Below are 18,490 nucleotides of genomic sequence, written 5' to 3'. Positions count from 1 at the left end.
CAGCCAACCATTTTACTATTTTCTATTCAAGAATTTAATCCTCAAGTATTTTCTATGTTTTCATGATATTTCGTATGTCTTCATAGATATCATCGTAGATAATGCTATTGAAACTAGGTACACATAATGTTGAATCAACTTTAGATTTAATGGTGTCCTACATCTCTAAGGAGGTATGATCTTAGAAAGAGAGACAGAGATGGACAAAAGATGGGATGCCAAATAACAACTGGCCCATACGCATTTGAAAGGGGAACTGTCTTAAAGACGAAATGTCTAAAATAAGCCTGGTAGGGGGCAAGGGATTGTAACATTTCAGGTTATTTCATGGAGTATATTTTTTAAAAAGAGAGAATATGGGCCACAAATCTGGAAAAAAGGAATCATATTAATATAATTGAAGGAAAGTGATAAGATTATTGTGGAATATATTTTATGGGAACAAGATATGTGAGGAAAGATGTGATGAGACTAGGGAGAAAATATTAAAGAAAAACTATATCACCTAGAACAGATTAATTTTTTTGACATTCACATCATCTAGAATTTCTATGAATCAACATATTTTAAAGATGATATACATATGAACATCGGTAGCCTTCTCAGGAAATAATGACAAGGAAATGAATGAACATAATATTTTGTTTAAAATAATTGTGATCCTCTCCAATATGTGGAACCAATGGCCACATATTAGATTTTGTTAGATTATAGAGATTATGTCAGAATTTGGCGCTATCCTATAATCAAACTCTATGGTTGTGCTATCTTGTGATATGAAATGGAACACCTTCCTTATTGATCTTTCAACCTTTAAAAGACGATAGATTATTAACTTTTTCTCCCAGAGTTTCTTAACAAGTACACTGTGAATCTACCAAAAGGTACGTAAATGTCAAAGGTATTTAATTATTGGAATCATTTACATTAATCATCACCACATGCAGTTGTACATTTTGAAGATAACATCTGCCTGTGTTTCAACACAATGGTTTTATGTATTATTAAAGGTTAACCACATCCCGGGAAAGACGCCAAAGAAACATGGAGATCACATTTGTCATAAAAGGTTTATTTTACATCAATTGAAGCATTTCTGAATTTGATCACTCTAAACATAATTATCGACATTTGGGCTTGGCCTCCTACTTCGCAAGGTCATTAAGTTATTGATATTGGGAGAAGCACAAATATCAGGATCAGATCATAGTGTGCTCGAAAACCTTCGATGCATCGAGGATCGCCCGACTCTTCTTCGACCACGTCGTCAAGCTACATGGCGTACCAAAGACTATCGTCTCTGACCGAGACGTTAAATTCACTAGTTACTTTTGGAAGACGTTGTGGGTCCTCATGGGAACACAACTGAAATTTTCATCAGCTTATCATGTATCTAGGATCAGTTCATAATCTTCATTGACTCCATAACATGAAGATGAATTAACTACGTAACATTAAGATGAATCTTGACTCCGCTCCCGCTCGTAAACTCGCGCCTGAATTTATTGCATAACCCGCACGTAAACTTGCTCCAATGCGGCGTCGAACCTTCATTATACGCTGTATAACATTGAGCATCATGTTACGATTGTTTTAGTCAATTCCACTTTATTTCCCTATAAATAGGGAAGGCCTCCTTTTAGAAGGAAGAGGGAGTATAACCAAGCGGGTTCATCTGTCTCCTCTGGTGAAATCCATCCCGCAGCTATTTTCTCACCGGCAAACCGCTATACTCTCATCAGCGATGTTCATCCGGTCGGACTTCCTCAAGACGAGGTCCATTCCGCCTGCCTCTTGACTTGCCAAAGTCCGACTTATCATTTGCTATCCCTATGTTGATGACCATTCCAGCATCTTCTCCTTCCCTTCTTGTCCTCTTTCCAATAGGAACCTGCGGGTTCGTGTCTAGGATTAGTTCATGATCCCCAACATAATATCTAGAATAAGATCATTCATCAATTCAATCGTTGATCAACCCACTGAGCATGATCGACTAAGCTGATTGATCCACTGGGCCTGATTGATGACCGGGTCAAATGCGGATCAGGCTGATCAAGTGTCCGATCAGATCGTTCATCTGAGAGATCATTCAATCAAAGATCACTTCATCCCCAAACCTACCCAAGGAACATTAAAAAGGAACCAGAGGAGGTGGCCCAGCAATGAGGAAAATCAAAGGGTAAAATAAAGAGGATGACAACAAAACAAGCTAAAGAGGAAACACTTTGAACTGGAATGTCAGAGCTATACATGAATGAACAATGTTTGAAAGTAGACAACTATCAATCAAGACCAGAAATTTCTCCCTTCCACTGAGAACAATATGCACAGAAGGGGAAATCAAAAGGCATTACAGTAATCTATACTTGTATAACAATTGTTTGAAACAGACCCATCGATGACCTCAACGAGGTGCCACAAATTTACAGATACTGCGAGAAACAAGAACACCCACAGCAGAAATTTCTCCCCTTGGGCATCATCATAAACCAACCGATGATCGAATCAAACAAGGAGGAAGACTCACCGATCGATGATCAGAAGGGGAATCCTCGGTGAGCAGTGGAAGACTTGGAAGCAGCGGCGAGCCTCGCCACCCCCTTCACGCTAAAATACAACTCCCTGAGCTCATCCTTGAGCTTCTGGCCATGGCAATCCACAAATCGCCTGAGAAATCGCTCCTCCGTCATCCTGAGAGCAGCCACAAGCTTCTCCCCGCGGACGCGAGGCTCCAAACCCAACTCCTCAATCCGCCCTCCGACCTGAAACCTGGGGCGAAGAACCCTCTCCAGATTCGCAAACAGCAGAAACGGCTGATCAATGGCGACCCGGGGAGGAAGCTTCATCGTACCCACCAAGTAGGTCATATTCCTCTGCACCTTGTCGACGGAGAGGGTGAGCACGTTGGGGGATCGGCCGAAGAGCTTCAGGACTTGGTCTCCGGAGAAGCCGAATTTCTCCAAATTGGCCATCTTCTCGCGGATGGTGTGGACGTGGGAGACGGCGAGGACGGAGACGGCGTACTTGTAGGTGGCGGCCTGGGGGGGGAGACCCATGAGGCGGATGAGCTCGAGCTTCTCGTCGGTGAGGGTGGAGCGGGAGATGGCGGTGGGGCGGCTGAGGAGGACGCGGCCGAGGTCGAGGGGGGGCACGCCGAGGCGGGCGTAGAGGTCGACGCAGGGGCGCATGGTGCGGTGGACGTCGTAGCTGAGGAGGGAGGGGTTGCGGAGGATGGCGCGGAGGAGGTCGGATTCGGTGCGGAAGAGGGTGCGGAGGAAGGCGAGGCGGGGGGGGAGGCCGGCGCCGAGGCGGCCGGCGAGGAAGCGCGGGCGGCAGGAGATGATGTGGGCGAGGTGGGGGGGCCGGAGGCCGGCGGAGAGGAGGGAGTCGAGCTTGGATTGGAGGGAGGAGGGGTCCATGCGGGAGATGGAGGGCTGGCGAGAGAGGATCTTGCGAAGGTCGGCGTCGGTGCAGCCCCATTGGAGGAGGAGGTCCTCTGCGGCGCTGCTGGGAGAGGGGGGGGGGCAGAGGAGCTCTTCTGCGGCGCTGCTGGGAGAGGGGCGGAGGCAGAGGAGGAGCGGCCGGGTCGCGCGGGCCAGCATTCTTCTCGGGCCAGGACGGGGGGAAGATGGATAGTCTGTGGCCGACCAGTCGAGTCGTGAGAAAGAGGAACGGCTAGTTTTGAGTTTTGAGCGCCGCCTGGGTCCCCTCCGGGCTTTTTTAATACAGAAAATGACCATCTCTCATTCTCTCTCTCTCTCTCTCTCTCTCTCTCTCTCTCTCTCTCTCTCTCTCTCTCTCTCTCTCTTTCTTAAAATCCCTCTCTCTCTCTCTCTCTCTCTCTCTCTTAATACCCCTCTCTCTCTCTCTCTCTCTCTCTCTCTCTCTCTCTCTCTCTCTCACTCTCTCCCTCACTCCCTCCCTCTCGCTCTCTCTCTCTCTCTCTCTCTCTCTCTTTATAACCCTCTCCCTCTCCCTCTCTCTCCCTCTCTCTCTCTCTCTTAATAACCCTCTCCCTCTCTCCTCCCTCCCTCCCTCTCTCTCTCTCTCTCTCTCTCTCTCTCTCTCTCTCTCTCTCTCTCTCTCTCTCTCTCTCTCTCTCTCTCTCTCTCTCTTTTAATAACCCTCTCCTCTCCCTCTCTCTCTATCTCTCCCTAGACATGCGCCAAACTGTGCGAGCGGATCACGCTCGTGCGGTTGGGCGCATGTGCGAAGCGGTTGTGCGAAAATTCGCACACAACTTTCGCACACCGCACCGCCCACCGCACAGGGGTCGGTGCGGTGCAAAAATTTGACGTTGTGCGAATTTTTTAGCCCGCCCTCTCTGCCACAGTCCGCCCCCTCCCCCTGGCCAGCCCTGCGTCCAAGGTCGAGATGGTCCGCGCCGGCACCCTCAACGGCGCCCGCCGCCTCCTCCCCGCCACCGCCGCCGCCAAGCTCCTCCGCATCCTCACCAACAACTCCAGCGTCGCCAAGTCCCCCGCGGCCGGCCCCCTGGTCCGCCCCCTCCTCGCTGTGCTCTCCCGCCCGGACCAGACCCCGGACGGCCTCCGCAGTTCCCTCCAGGACCTCGCCAACCTCCTCGAGCACCCCCCCGCCCGCGCCGACCACGCCGCCCTCGAGCCCGTCATCGCCCTCCTCGACTCCCCCGCGCCGGCGGTCCAGCCGCTGGCCACCAAGCTGGTTGCGCACCTCGCCGCCGCCGCCGCCCTCCAGCGCGACCCCGCCGACGCCATCCCGCCCCTGGTCCGAGCCCTCGGCTCGGGCCCGCCTTCCACCCAGCACCGCGCCATCCGCCCCCTCACCGGGCTCGCCCCGGCCTGGCCCAGCGCCATCGCCAAACAAGGCGGCATCCACGAGCTCTGCAAGCTGATCCTCCAGGCTGACCCGCCGCTCCCGCAGAGCCTCTGAGAGGCCGCCTCGGCGGTCCTATCCGCGGTGCTCCAGTTCAGCTTCGAGTTCTTCCTGGAGGTCCCCGTGGCGGCTCTGGTCCGGCTGCTCCGGTCCGGCAACGAGGGGATGGTGGTGGGCGTGCTGAGCGCTGCCGTCTGGGCGACGCGGCGGCGTCACCGCGTCACAGTAATTTTAATTATTAATTAATACTTATATTAATAATTAAACATAGTAATTTACCACTTATATTAAGAATTAAATATACTTATTTATTTTCCAAATCGCATTTCACAAAGTCTTAAAAATATTTAAAAACGTGCGAATTGAGTGCGCTGTTCGAATTTTCGCAAATTTTGTGCGTGCGAAAATTCACGCACTCAGGTGCGAATTTTCGCATTGCACCCCAAAACCATGTCTATCTCTCCCTCTCTCTCCATCTCTCTCTCTTTTAATAACCCTCTCCCTCTCCCTCTCTCTCCCTCTCTCCCTCTCTCTCCATCTCTATCTCTCTCCCTCTCTCTCTCTCTTAATAACCCTCTCCCTCTCTCCCTCCCTCCCTCTCTCTCACTCTCTCTCTCTCTCTTTTAATAACCCTCTCCCTCTTCTCCCCCTCCCTCTCTCTCTCTCTCTCTCTTAATAACCCTCTTCCCCCTCTCCCTCTCTCTCCATCTCTCTCTCTCTCTTAATAACCCTCTTCCCCCTCTCCCTCCCTCTCTCTCTCTCTCTCTCTCTCTCTCTCGCTCTTCATACCCCTCTCCCCCTCTCCCTCTCTCTCCATCTCTCTCTCTCTCTTAATAACCCTCTTCCCCCTCTCCCTCTCTCTCCATCTCTCTCTCTCTCTCTTAATAACCCTCTTCCCCCTCTCCCTCTCTCTCCCTCTCTCTCTCTCTCTCTCTCTCTCTCTCTCTCTCTCTCTCGCTCCTAATAACCGTCTCCCTCTCTCCCTCTCTCTCCATTTCTCTCTCTCACATAGTTTCTCCCTATCTCTCTCACTCACTCTCCGATGCAGGACGTCATCAGGGACGTTGTCTGATCCACACCATATATGATGGTTCAGTGCCGATAAAGGGGATAATGGTATCGAACGTCGACGGTGTCGCCATCCAATGAATGAAACCCTAACGGGTTGATGTAACTACAAAGCAAGATGAGTGTCCTACGTGTCGTACGTGCAGGCTCTGACTTGAGGGAGGCGTCGAGCTCCAATCTTGGACGGGGTCGCTGGGTGGGGTGACGGTGGCCTCTCGAACTTCGTCAGAGCGATGAAGGCGTCTACGGCTGAACGGAATATATCCGTAGGGCTCGCACGTAACTTACCTACTCACCCATACCGATAAGACACTCAAATATCGTTCATAGTTTGCTCTCGATACCTATCTCATCTATCTAGCCCGAGCGCGGTGGAGTCGAGACGAATCGATACTGCAAGAGATAACTAAACAAGAGATGAATCGTCAGCGTGGCTCGTCAGACAGGGGGAAAGTTGTTGACGTTGGAGTGGGTGTGATGGAGGGGCGCCGGAGAGTAGCGGCGGCTCGACTGGCGATTTGGCACAAGAGCAGTCTAAGGAAAGGAAGAAACGTGGAGCACAAGCGTCGCTCGGGGTGACGACCCTCGGGGCGGCAAGGAATGGCAATCCCAGGACGATGCCCTTCGGGGTGTCGTGGGACGGCAATGTTTGGGCATCAACCCAAGGGCGTCACAGCGGCCGCGGTAGAGTCCGGCGGAGTTCGATGGAGGCGCTAGGCGAGGGCAACGCCCAGCGGAGGCACGAGCCACAGCGGCACTATCTGTGGGGTGAGGCACGCCGGCGGTGCCCAGCGAAGGGGCAGAGCGCAGCGGCGATGCCAGACAGAGGCACCCGGCAGATGCGCTGGGCGTGGTGGCTGCAGCCTCCGATGGTTGCACAGTGGGGTGCCGACAGCTCTAGGCGGCAGTGTGGTCGTTCGCGGATCGGTGGCCCTCGGGCAGAGGCCTTCGAGCATCGCCGATCGGCGGACGGACGTCGGGAGGCCCCAGAAGCATCTCGGAGAGCGTACCAAGGGTCCCTGCGGCGTCCCCCGATGCGGAGGCGCCGGCCCTGACGACGGTGCCCGGCGGGGGTCACTGAGCGGTGCAGCATCGGCGGCCTAGTACCCGACGGCTGCGGCGGCGTTCACCGGGAGTTTCCGCGGGAGTCCCGGGCATCGTGGGACGGTGACCAGGGGGCTCGGCCGCGTCCGCCTAGGGTTCCCGCAGCGGGGCTTTGCCAGAATGGGAACCCTAGGAACGGGTGCGGCGAAATGGAACGGGCGTTAGTTGGCCTACCCTGTTCCGTTCCGCCATCCCTCTCCCTCTCTCTTTCTTTTTTTTTTCTCTTTTCTTTCCTTTCCTTTTTTTCTTTTCTAAAGGATGAGACCAGAACGCGCAATCAATGGGATTCCTTTTTTTTTTCTTCTGGACCAAGGGATTAGTGTCCCCACCCTTTCCCTTATAAAGGGGGAAGGGATGGGCCCCTAGTGGGCCATGAAGGGAGTCCATTAGGGGTGCCCTAATAAATGGGCTCCCCCCATTACAAACAAAGAAAGAACATAAGAAAAAAAGGGGGAAATGAAGGAAATGAGGAAAGAAAGGGAGAGAGACAAGGGGAAGAGGGTCAAGGGAAGGCCCCTCCCCCTTGACGGTTAGATGGTGGACGAATGAAACTCGCCACGAACAGGAAAAACCACGACGATGCGAGGGGGGAAATGCAAAAACACGAGAGAGAGAGAGAGAGAGATGAAAAAAAACAGAAATTATAACTCAAGCGTCTTCCCCGGTGTTCAACGTCGATGGCGTGCAGCGCAGGTGATGTTGTTGACAATCCTTGATGGTGTGCGCCATCGCTCTCTCTCTCCATCTCTCTCTCTCTCTCCCTCTCTCTCCATATCTCCCTCTCACTCTCTCTCCCTCTCTCTCAATATATATATCTCTCTCCCTCTCTATCTCTTTCAATAACTCTCTCTCTCCCTCTCTCTCAATCTCTCTGTATCTCACACTCTCTCCCTCTCTCTTTCTCTCTCACTCTATCCCTCTCTTTCTCTCCCTCCCTCCCTCTCTCTCTCTTTCAATAACCCTCCCTCTGACTCTCCTCTCTGACTTTCACTCTCTCCCTCTCTCTCCCTCTCTCTCTCCATCTCTCTTTCTCTCTCACTCTCTCTCCCTCCCTCTCTCTCTCTCTCATTCAATAACTCTCTCTCTCTCCCTCTCTCTCTCTCATTCAATAACTTTCTCTCTCTCCCTCTCTCTCTGCCTCTCTCCCTCCCTCCCTACCTCTCTCTCTCTCTCTATATATATATATATCTCTTAATCGTCTCGTCCAGAGTTTGTCCCACCCCTACTATTATCGCCCACATCCTATCCCACCTCCAGGACATAGCAGTGTGTATGTCGATCGTGCGTCAGTACAAGGCCACCTAATGTGGAGCTCTGAGGGGGATACTTGATTCCGGCTGGATGCAGAAACTGTTCTGTCCAAGGTCCCAGACAGGACGGTGATTTTGTCCATGGATGAAAAAATCATCATGTTCAAAGTCCCCCTGACAATTCTTCACCCTGTCATTTGTCCGAACTCTGAGACTGGACTATTTTTCCAATCCCATCCAAGATATTCTCATCCAATCCCACCTTCAGGACGTAGTAGTGTGTATGTCGATTGTGCGTCAGTACTGGGCCACCTAATATGGAGCTATCTGGGGGATACTTGACTCCGACAGGATGCAGAAACTGTTCTGTCCAATGCCCCAAACAGGACGGTTATTTTGTCCATGAATGAAAAAAATCATCATGTTCGAAGTCCCCCTCACAATTCTTCACCTTGTCATTTGTCCGAAATCTGAGAGTGGACTATTTTTCTCATCCACAAACAAAATTACTGTCCTGTCTACTGCATGCACGTAAACTCATCTGCTCACTATCGTAAACTCATGCCTTCAATAACTCATTTACTTCATAATTTGTTACATAGTGTAGTATGTCTATGCACCCTACATGATGTAGTATCACTGTATTAATGGGAGGAGAAAGAAGAAGAAAAAGGAAATAAAAAAGTGATCTTCCATGTGATTTGGCCATCACATTATTTTAATTCAATGAGAGAGCATTCTTCCATAATACCTCATCATACGAGCATATCATGGGGAAACATATCTATTCATCCGTATGAGCATCTCTAGCTGTTGAGTATCTCTCTTTTGTATTCAACTTGCATGAGCAGCTGGTAGGACATAATATCCCGTATGTGCTTGTGTCATCTAGCTCAGGCTTTATTTATAAATGTATTTTTTTTTATAGATATGAGTTCATGTGAATTTGTAATTTGAACTTCTTCAGATTCATGTAGTCTAAGACTCTCCACAGACGGGGCACTCAAAAACCTTGAAAAGTGCCTCAAATTCATCCTTCACTGCTAGAATTGTCAAATATATAAATGCCATGCTCGGACAGCATGGCAGAGTTGTAGGATGGGATTGTTAATGATTCAAGATTCCACACCATTGTGGAAACCCTCATATTGAATTGAGATGCCTCTTGGTAATCTTGTTTAAGTAAATGATGTTTTTCATATGATCATTGGTTGGTGTTTAAGAAATCCTTTTTTTACTCAAATAATTCCCTGACATGGGGTTCTTGACAGACTCTTTAAAACTTACTACGGTCACTCATACTAGTTCTTTTAGCCTGACTGATAAGCCCAAAATTGGTGTGTAAATACGTCGTTATTTGAGCTTTTAGACTTATGCAATAAAATTTATAATATCCCTTAATCATTAAATACTACATATAGAGTAAGCAAGAAGTTGAACCACTGGGAGGCACTAAACAAGAATTTTTATCCAAATTTCTACTTAATTCAAAATGAATTCATTTTGTATTTAATAGACTTTAATTATGTTTATAATTAATCAAAATTAAGTAGAAACTTAATTTTAATTTTAAATTTTTTGGTCAAGACACTTTGGATAGGATAATATTGATTAGTTTATCAGACCAGTTTGGATTTCCAATCTTCAAATCAAGGTGATTTATCAAAAAAAAATTTATGCATTAAAATTTAGAATTAATAAGCACAAAAGGAATTTCACAAATTGAACTTGAAGATGAACGATTATTTTATCAAATTTTAGATTTAGTTATTTTAGATGTTTAATTGAATTTCTAAACAATCATTTCTGAAATTTGGAGAGAGAAAATAGGAGATCTAACCTAGAGAGAGAAAGTGGAAGAATTTGGCAAAAAAGTGAAATTTGACTATAATCTAAAGATCTAAAGATGCAGAATGGATCCAAATCAATGAAGAATTAAAGATTTAAAATCAGATCTTGAATTAAATCAAAATGCAATGCTAATTTCATTTAAAATCAACTTCATGGGCATGTACATTTCGCGCATGCCATGGCGTCTTAGAATCTTTCAAGAGGTTCAAAATAAAAATTAGAATAATTTTTATTTTGAATCAGGATCTGTCATCTTCCAAAGCAACTCATGTGTACTTCCTGGCCACATCCTTGGGAAGAGCTTCAAAAAGTAAATTTTACGTTTGTTCTGACATCTATTTAAAAATCTAATGTATGGATTGTAGAGGGGGAAAAGATAAACATGCCCTCAAAATTTCAGCTCAAATGGGTGGCCAGATCTCACGATATCGCCATTTTACTGGTGTTTAATCTCAACCATCGGGTCATTTCATTATTTAAAAAAAAACAGAGTTTTCTTATTGGCTGATGCATTTTTCATTGTTTTTGCCATCCTCGGATCTCGTTCTGACACGTCGTTGTGCGCTTCCTCTGGCTGCAATCATTGGAGAATGATGCTTCATTTACGCAGTGGAGAATGCACCACGTCGCCCTCTTTTTTTTTCAAAAAATAAAAGACAAAAGCTACATTTCGTTAGAATTTATAACACGCAGAGTCAATTTCCGTGTGCATTTAATGCATGCAGCAAATTGACTTCAGTGTGTTATAAATACAGCAGAAAACCTTCTTTTTATGATTAATGCACGTGTGTCGGTAGCCGCATGCAATCAATGCATGCGGATAGTCGATTGTACGAGGTATATTCTCGTTTAATAAATGCACATAAAGATCAATTCTCTGCGTGCATTTATTTCACACAAAGTTTAACTCAAAAAAATAAAATAAAAACCAAATCATATCTTTTGCCTTGTCAACCATCACATTCCTTTTGTCATAATCATTTGCTTATTATGACATTGCGCATTGTGCCAATAACGCTCTTTTGATTTTTTCAAAAAGAATCCATCCACTCATTCGCCCGAATTTTGGGCGAATGATGTGGATACCACAAAAATTCATAGAAAAATTACTTAAAATACTAAATAAATTATTTAAAAAATATTATTACAATTTTAAAATTTATTTCCTGGCTAAATAATGGTCAGAAAGTTATAAACAAATATGGAAAATTCCAGAAATTAGTAAAATGCTTACCATTCTTTATCCAAGTATTTTAAGCCTTGTAAAAAATACTAAAATAAAATCATGTAAAAATAGTGAAATTAGAAACAATAATAAAATCAAAGTGTATGTCATTTATCTCCATTTATATATGATAACATGCAAATACGGCAATTAAAACACATAAATGTGATGTAATATACATCCATGTAACATTATAATTTATAAGTAATCACTGACATGAGTAAAGACATAAAATCACATGCCAATGTTTTTACTATACACCAATATTTAAGTCCACCTCTCACCCCTGTCTGACTGCTTGAGCCCTTGCGATTACTTGGGACACTGTACCGGTGATTTCCTACTCTCTACAAATAAAGTCACTTTGTCAAAGTGAGGAACCTCTTATCTGCCAACTAAGTACCCAAGTATTTCACAAAATCAAATCGATATCATGGGACACCCATTTCCATCATGTCATAATTTTGATGAGTCCTTTTGGACACACTACATTCTATACTGGATACCCCTCCACCACAACTTGGTATATCACCCTAGAAAGATGACCAAAACAAATCGATTAAATAAATTGTTTACATTAGCTATTTTTCACGCATCAAACCAAAAATTTGAGGGCCTACACCAAGCTGCATTCTCAGCAAGTTGCATTTGATGGAATATAACATTTTGTTAATTTATATCACCAAAAAGTAAGAAGTGGATTAGACGTGATCTGAGTGTGAAAATGATCAGGAGTTATTGGGTTACATGACCAACCAAAATTTATGCATGCATATAACTATATTATGGCCTTAAATATGTTTTTTAAAAACATCTGACATAGATTTCTAATAAAAAATCATCATTCATGCATGAAACGATTATAATTGTTTTTTTATTAATTGTGACAAAAATAGTTTACTTCTGGACATTGAGGATCTCTTATAAAAAAATCCAACATAAAAAGGAAGACAAAAATAGGAAAGGTTTGAGCCTCCTTCAAAATAGCTCTGGTTCATAAGGCTACAAATTTCATCCCATTTATCTTCAACTAGGGGGGAAGCACTAGGAACTGACCTATCCTTGATGAGGCCCACAAGTACACTCATAGGCATAGCAAAGAAACAACATCAGTGTACGAAAGTTCTTTTGTGCGACCAGTGTGAAAACAGTACGATGCGCAGTCTGGTTTGATTTTTTTACCGCAGATCGAACACCTCAGAAATTCACATCATAAGGCGTTGTGCAGAGAGAATGTGCAATTTTGGCCAAACACTTGGGAAACGGAAATTAAAAAACTGGTTTTGCATTCCATCAATGAACTATCTCTCTCATATATGAACTATCTCTCTTATATATGAACTATCTCTCTTATATATGAACTATCTCTTTCAAAACACACACAAACACATTATATCTTCCTCTCTCACACAAAAACACATAGTATCTCTCTTCTTTCAGGCACACACTTTCTCACTTTCTTACAAATACACATATTATATCTACCTATCTCTTTATATATAGCACACAATGTATCTGTCTGACTCTATCTCTCCCTCATTTAGTTTCGTACAGTTCAGACATCTCGTCAAAATCAGATGTCTGACCTGTAATAAGGTGGTTACATCCCATCAATGTGCCTTGATATCTAGCATTCTTATTAATGGTAATGTTGAACAGGTGATGGACCTATTATCTTTTCCTTTCCCTCTCACCCTTTCTCCCTCTATCTCTCTCTCACACATGTACTATCTCTCAAGCACACACACACACTCTTCCTCTCTCACACAAAAATACAATTAACATATATATGTATATATATATATCTTTATCTCTCTATATATTATATATATTTCACACAGAGTATTTATATTCAACTCTATCTCTCTCATTTATCATGTTGATTCTTCATACTGAAAACCCCAAATGGGATTGCCCAACCTGGAAGATTTGGATGTTAAAATCATGGACGGTAATGTGGATGATATTCATTCCCTCTCAGTCTTTCTCTCATACCATTAGATACAAAGGCTGATGTAAAACCATGTGCATTGAAATTAATTAAATTATATAACTAACTTGTATTTATTCAAATTTGTATTTTATCTATGTGAATTATCATCGTGGAAATGAAGAACTATTTGGATGGATTAAAAATGAGAGATATATAGAAACATTTTGGAATTGGGATATTGGATGAAACATTAAAGAGTTTAAGGTAATACTAAGAACCACATTGAAGTGGTTTGGAATAGCACTCGTGGATTATTTCCATCCATCTGCTAATATTTGAGCGGAGATCAAGACCAAAGAATTATCATGGATAAATGATTTAACCCTCCTCCATGGATAATGAAACCTTGGGAGAAGAGTTTTGGAAATGACATCTTTCCCGGTATTAAATTTTCTTTCTGAATTTATTCTTAAGGGAGAATGTATTTGTAGCCTAGACCATTGATATTTTGTAGCATTAATGATGATATGGAATACACACTTCTGGATTTGGGCTCAGCACAATAGGATTACTGACATGTATACATCCCTACCCATCTCCTAATGCTCTACTCCCATTTGTAAGCCCCTAAAATATGATGCCTCCCTGCACAAAGGCCTGCATGCTAACTGTGGGACATGCCCGTGTGTTGGACTCAAGATTTGGAGACTGAGTCCTTCAAGTGTGATGCCACCACATGAACTATGGACGGTGATGCTCAAACCTGATCTTTTATGGCACCACCCTTATGGTGTGCGTGCCCGTCGGCGCATACGCGTGGCAGACCAAGGGAGGCCTGCACGTGATGGCCGTGCAAACCGTCAAGAGCGTGCATGGGCACCAAGCACCGCGCACGTGCACAGGACGCGCAGGTTGTACGATTGTGCCGCAATACGATATGTAGAGTTGTGCAGGTGAGCCATGCGGGTTCACGAGCGCGCTGCATGCATTGCGTGTGCGGGGTGTAGAGTGGGAGACATTCCACCATGAGACTAAGGCATTGGTGCATAGAGAGCGCCGAGATGATGCCAGCGCGTAGCACCCCCGAGGTAGCAGTGGGCACGTTGCACCTAGGTTGAGGCGCCAAATGCGGCAGTTGTGCATAGCTTGCACGCGATAGGTGTCAGCGTCGTTGCTGGTGGCGTGTGTCATCATCAAGGCTGGGATGGTGTGTGATCGCCATGCCCACGGGTGCGTGGCGCATGACCTCGGGATACACATGTAGCGGCATGACTAGTAGGCACAAACACACGAAGTGACGGGCCTCAAGGCGCCAGAGGCGACACTACCAAGGCCCACGATGCCACAACTTGTTACTTGGTATCTTTGCTCGTTTTCTCCCATGTAATGTTCATGATCATGATGTAACCCCTTGATGATATCAATGCAATTATACTATTCCCCGATGGAGCTGCGTCCCCACCCTCTTCTCTAGTCCCTTTCGTCGCAAGAGATTAAGGATGCTCAGTGTTCTGCTCCAAGCACTGAGGTTGGTACATGCCGGAATCCAGCATTGTTCCAAGTTCAAGATTTGACCATGTGACACTATTCCATAGATGAAAATAGATATATACCACATGTCCGCTTAAAAGTTGTCCTTTTTCTTTTACTAGTACCGCATCCTATTCTTATTAATGGTGATAAATCTGATGGATTGGATTATGATAACAATCTGTTATTTTTTTGATCTTGGGTGAAATAGGGTTAGCCTGGTAACAAATTGGGTCAAATATTTGTGGACTAAAATAAAAACAGGGAAGGTGTACTTCTAAACTTATGGCACTCTTTGTGAATAGTAAGTGCCACTTTCTTTCTATATCATAATGATGTTCCACCGTGCATCTGCACTCATTTCATAATACTTCAAACGGATAGGATGAAACACATGAGTCTTCACGTGGCCAGATTTCTTATTCATGTCCACAAAAGATGAGTCTAATGATATAAGCACATATAAGAAACAGAAACGATCATGCCTTAACACATGTACTGTGTTAAGGTACTACACATCTCTTGTATGACAAAAGTTCAAGTGCAACTTATGTTGTAGTGGTGTCGTAAAGATTGTTGGGTTCTACAGACCAAGATCTGGATGAAGAAATTAAAACGACACATAATAGAAGACTTGTGAATCAAACTTCATCATAATAACTATTAAACAAAGTACCTTTCCACGAACTGCATCTATGATTTCCTGGATCCCATAGTGAGACAAGGCGGTGCTCACATGTGCAGCCTCTATATGTATCCACGTGATCATCGCCGCATCAAATCTCCTCCTTCTCTTTGACGAGCCCCGTTCTACCTCCACCATTGTTGTGACGTTGTTCCAATTGCATCGGGCATGGAGAGGGATTGAGGAGAGAGTGGAGAAGAAGGGGAAGGCCCCGAGAATCTCTGCATATGGCAAATTCTGAGATCAAGAGTTTGCAACTCATAGCTGATTTCCTCGAGAAGCGGAAAAGCAGAAGGATATGAAGATCAACACAGACAGATACAAATCCTGGGCCCCCAGCAATAGCGATGCCCATGTCGAAAGGGGAAGAGCCTTAGGGAACAATCAAATACTTATCAAGTTACTGGACAGAAGGCCATGATGCATCCAAATCCCCCGAGCCCTATTTCAGGCGAGACCCTGAAACAACATCTGTACAAAATAACCCAAATTCCCCCACACCTCCTCCGCCTAGTCTCTGAATCCAGAGCAAATCTACAATGAGATCATCATCTGCTCATGTAATGATGGTCTCTACCCGTCCTGCAGTCTTCTACTCTGCCTTCGTGGTGGTTCTGGCTTTAGGAGAATGCGCCAACAGGGTGAGGATGGCATGCATGCCAAGATCCCACAAAGGGGTAGCTACAGATGATGCTTCGACGCATGGTCTGATATGAGGGGGGAGCTAGGACGACACCCATTGGCCGAGAGCGACTTGAGACAACATTATTGGCCACATGATCATGAGAGCTACATAAGGACCGAGGGATCGCAGAGGCCAGGGTATCAGGTGGGAAGGCACCCAGGCCAGACAATAGTAAAGTTTAGGTGGCGTGGGAGTCACAAGGAGGCCCCAGGCTGGCATGAGTCTCAGGTTGCTCAACCCATGCCCAGTGGCCTGGTGAGGTGCAAAGACCATCAGGAGGCAAACTCCATAATGGTGGGTATAGCCACACGAAGAGAGAGAGAGAGAGAGAGAGAGATCAGTGGTACGAGAGAACAAGGAGGATGCTCTCGAAGACACAATGGAGGATAACGGAGCAACACACTATGCAGGATCTATTCACCACACTCTTGGCAACCTATAGAACAAGTCGAACAGACCTACAAGAGATGATCTACATGGGGGAGTGGGAGAAACAACGTGATGGAGTCGTAGTCTCCCTCGTCAAGAGAAGATGATGCTTAGATAATGCTTTGCGTTACAGGGGAAACTGCTAGAGGTACAAGAAGCGGACGGGTGTGTGAGAGTCGGCCTACGACGACAACGAGCTATCTGTCAGCCACACACGACTCGACTGATAGTGAAAGAGTCCCCTTGGGTGACTATACCCAAGTCGACAATAGCATCCGTAGTCGAATTGACTTGGCAGTGTCCCGAGACTCAAACCGAGTAGCCTTGATCAACCTGGATGCTGCCATCCATACCAGCCCTACACATGATACGGCACTACCTGGACAACCACCGCCGATGACCTGGGCCGCAAAAGTGATGGGCACTACACACACGGCTACCACTCAACCCCTCCCCAAACCCATGTGTCCACCACTTTATGATGACACGACCCCCAAACAGGGTTACATTGACTCGGAGGGGATGCGAGTAGTAGCCATTTCCAAAGAGGAGGTATCGAGGATGGCAATACCGTTTGCCTACACATTGACAGGGAGATTTGCTATGAAACACCCACTTATTGACGATATCATGAGGGTTTACTTAGCACTAGGGAATTTCCTCGGATCGGTGGTTATTGGTGCACGCAACCATCGGAGTGTCTTCATTCGCTTACAATTGGAAGCTGACTTTAGGAAGGATTGGAGTCAAAATACGTGGACGATCAGTGGCTCCACCATGCACACCTATCGCTGGACGGCCGAACAGACGAGTACCACCCGAGAGCACAGTCCTCACTCCGTGTCGGTATGGATAGGTTTCCTAGGGCTGCGGCCACATCTCGTCACACCCACTGCTCTCGAATCTTTAAATGGTGCATTTGGAACATTTATACGTCTTGATAAAGACATACATTTGTTCAATCACCCCGGATATGCACTGGTATGTGGCAAGATAGATCTCCTTGAACCCATTCACCGCATGATACTCATTCGAAATGAAGACGAGTTGATATGCCAGCCCGTCGTGTATGAGAACCTTCCACATTTCTGTACACATTGTACCCTCCTTGGCCATACCCTTCATACGTGCTGCCAAAAGGCGTCATCAACCATCTCAACCCCCATGGAGGAGTACCTTCCCCCTTTGCCGTACAACGATTATATACTAGCGGCAAAACCCACTACCCATGACCGTCACCATACCCTGGGGTCCCACCTCCGTATCGCAAGGTGTACCTAGTGTCCCGCCCCCGCGAGATTCTATGTCGGCTAAGCGGGCCAGGCCAAGCCTGGCCCGCTCGTCTCAAAGTGGGTGAAGAAAGGCGCTAATAAGTGCCCTCCAAACCTAACTCCAGGGGCCCCTACTATTAGTACTCGATCGGGCAAAGGTAAGGAGATAAGTCCCCCACTTATCTCAAATACCTTTGCCTTATTAGATGGGCTTGGGAGAGATGATGGAGATTGCACAGAAGTCGAACATATCCATTCTAATGTACCATCCCCCCATCCTTCTACGCGTCCCTCCCCAGTCCCCCAACCTACATCGCCTTCTCGTAGTCTCCTCCCATCATTCCACCCCCCTTCCACACCCCCCCTAGCACCTTCCCCACCATCCCCACCTACCCTCTCTCCTCCACGTTTCCCCACCATGCCCGCCTTCCCCACCATCCCCGCCCACTCGCTCCCCTCCACCTACCTCCTCTACCCCTACTCTACCATCCCCTTGCCCTCCTCCCTTGGAACCACCCCTCCCCTACCTTGCTCTTCACCCATTCCTAGCCTAACGGCCCACCCTAGCCGCACTCACCCACCACCTGATATACACACCTGCTTGC

At 46.2% G+C, this 18,490-nt stretch overlaps 1 protein-coding gene across 1 annotated transcript; it reads right to left on the bottom strand.

Moving 5' to 3' along the window:
* Positions 1–1,553: 1,553 nt before the first annotated feature.
* On the bottom strand, positions 1,554–3,648 carry LOC144707185 (Mitochondrial transcription termination factor family protein). Its single transcript, XM_078580305.1, has 2 exons — positions 2,528–3,648; positions 1,554–1,891 (listed from the first exon to the last, which is right to left on the bottom strand). The coding sequence occupies exon 1, from the start codon at positions 3,600–3,602 to the stop codon at positions 2,538–2,540; it is 1,065 nt and encodes a 354-aa protein (XP_078436431.1). The 5' UTR covers positions 3,603–3,648; the 3' UTR covers positions 1,554–1,891; positions 2,528–2,537.
* Between the last annotated feature and the right edge of the window lie 14,842 nt (positions 3,649–18,490).

The sequence above is a fragment of the Wolffia australiana genome, chromosome 8, assembly GCF_029677425.1.
Source record: "Wolffia australiana isolate 7733 chromosome 8, ASM2967742v1".
Taxonomy (NCBI): Eukaryota; Viridiplantae; Streptophyta; class Magnoliopsida; order Alismatales; family Araceae; genus Wolffia; species Wolffia australiana.
This window is presented reverse-complemented; position numbering and strand designations above follow the sequence as displayed.

Bases quoted from the DNA above. Each gene is read 5' to 3' on its own strand.
- LOC144707185 (XM_078580305.1), bottom strand. From the start codon at position 3,602: ATGCTGGCCCGCGCGACCCGGCCGCTCCTCCTCTGCCTCCGCCCCTCT.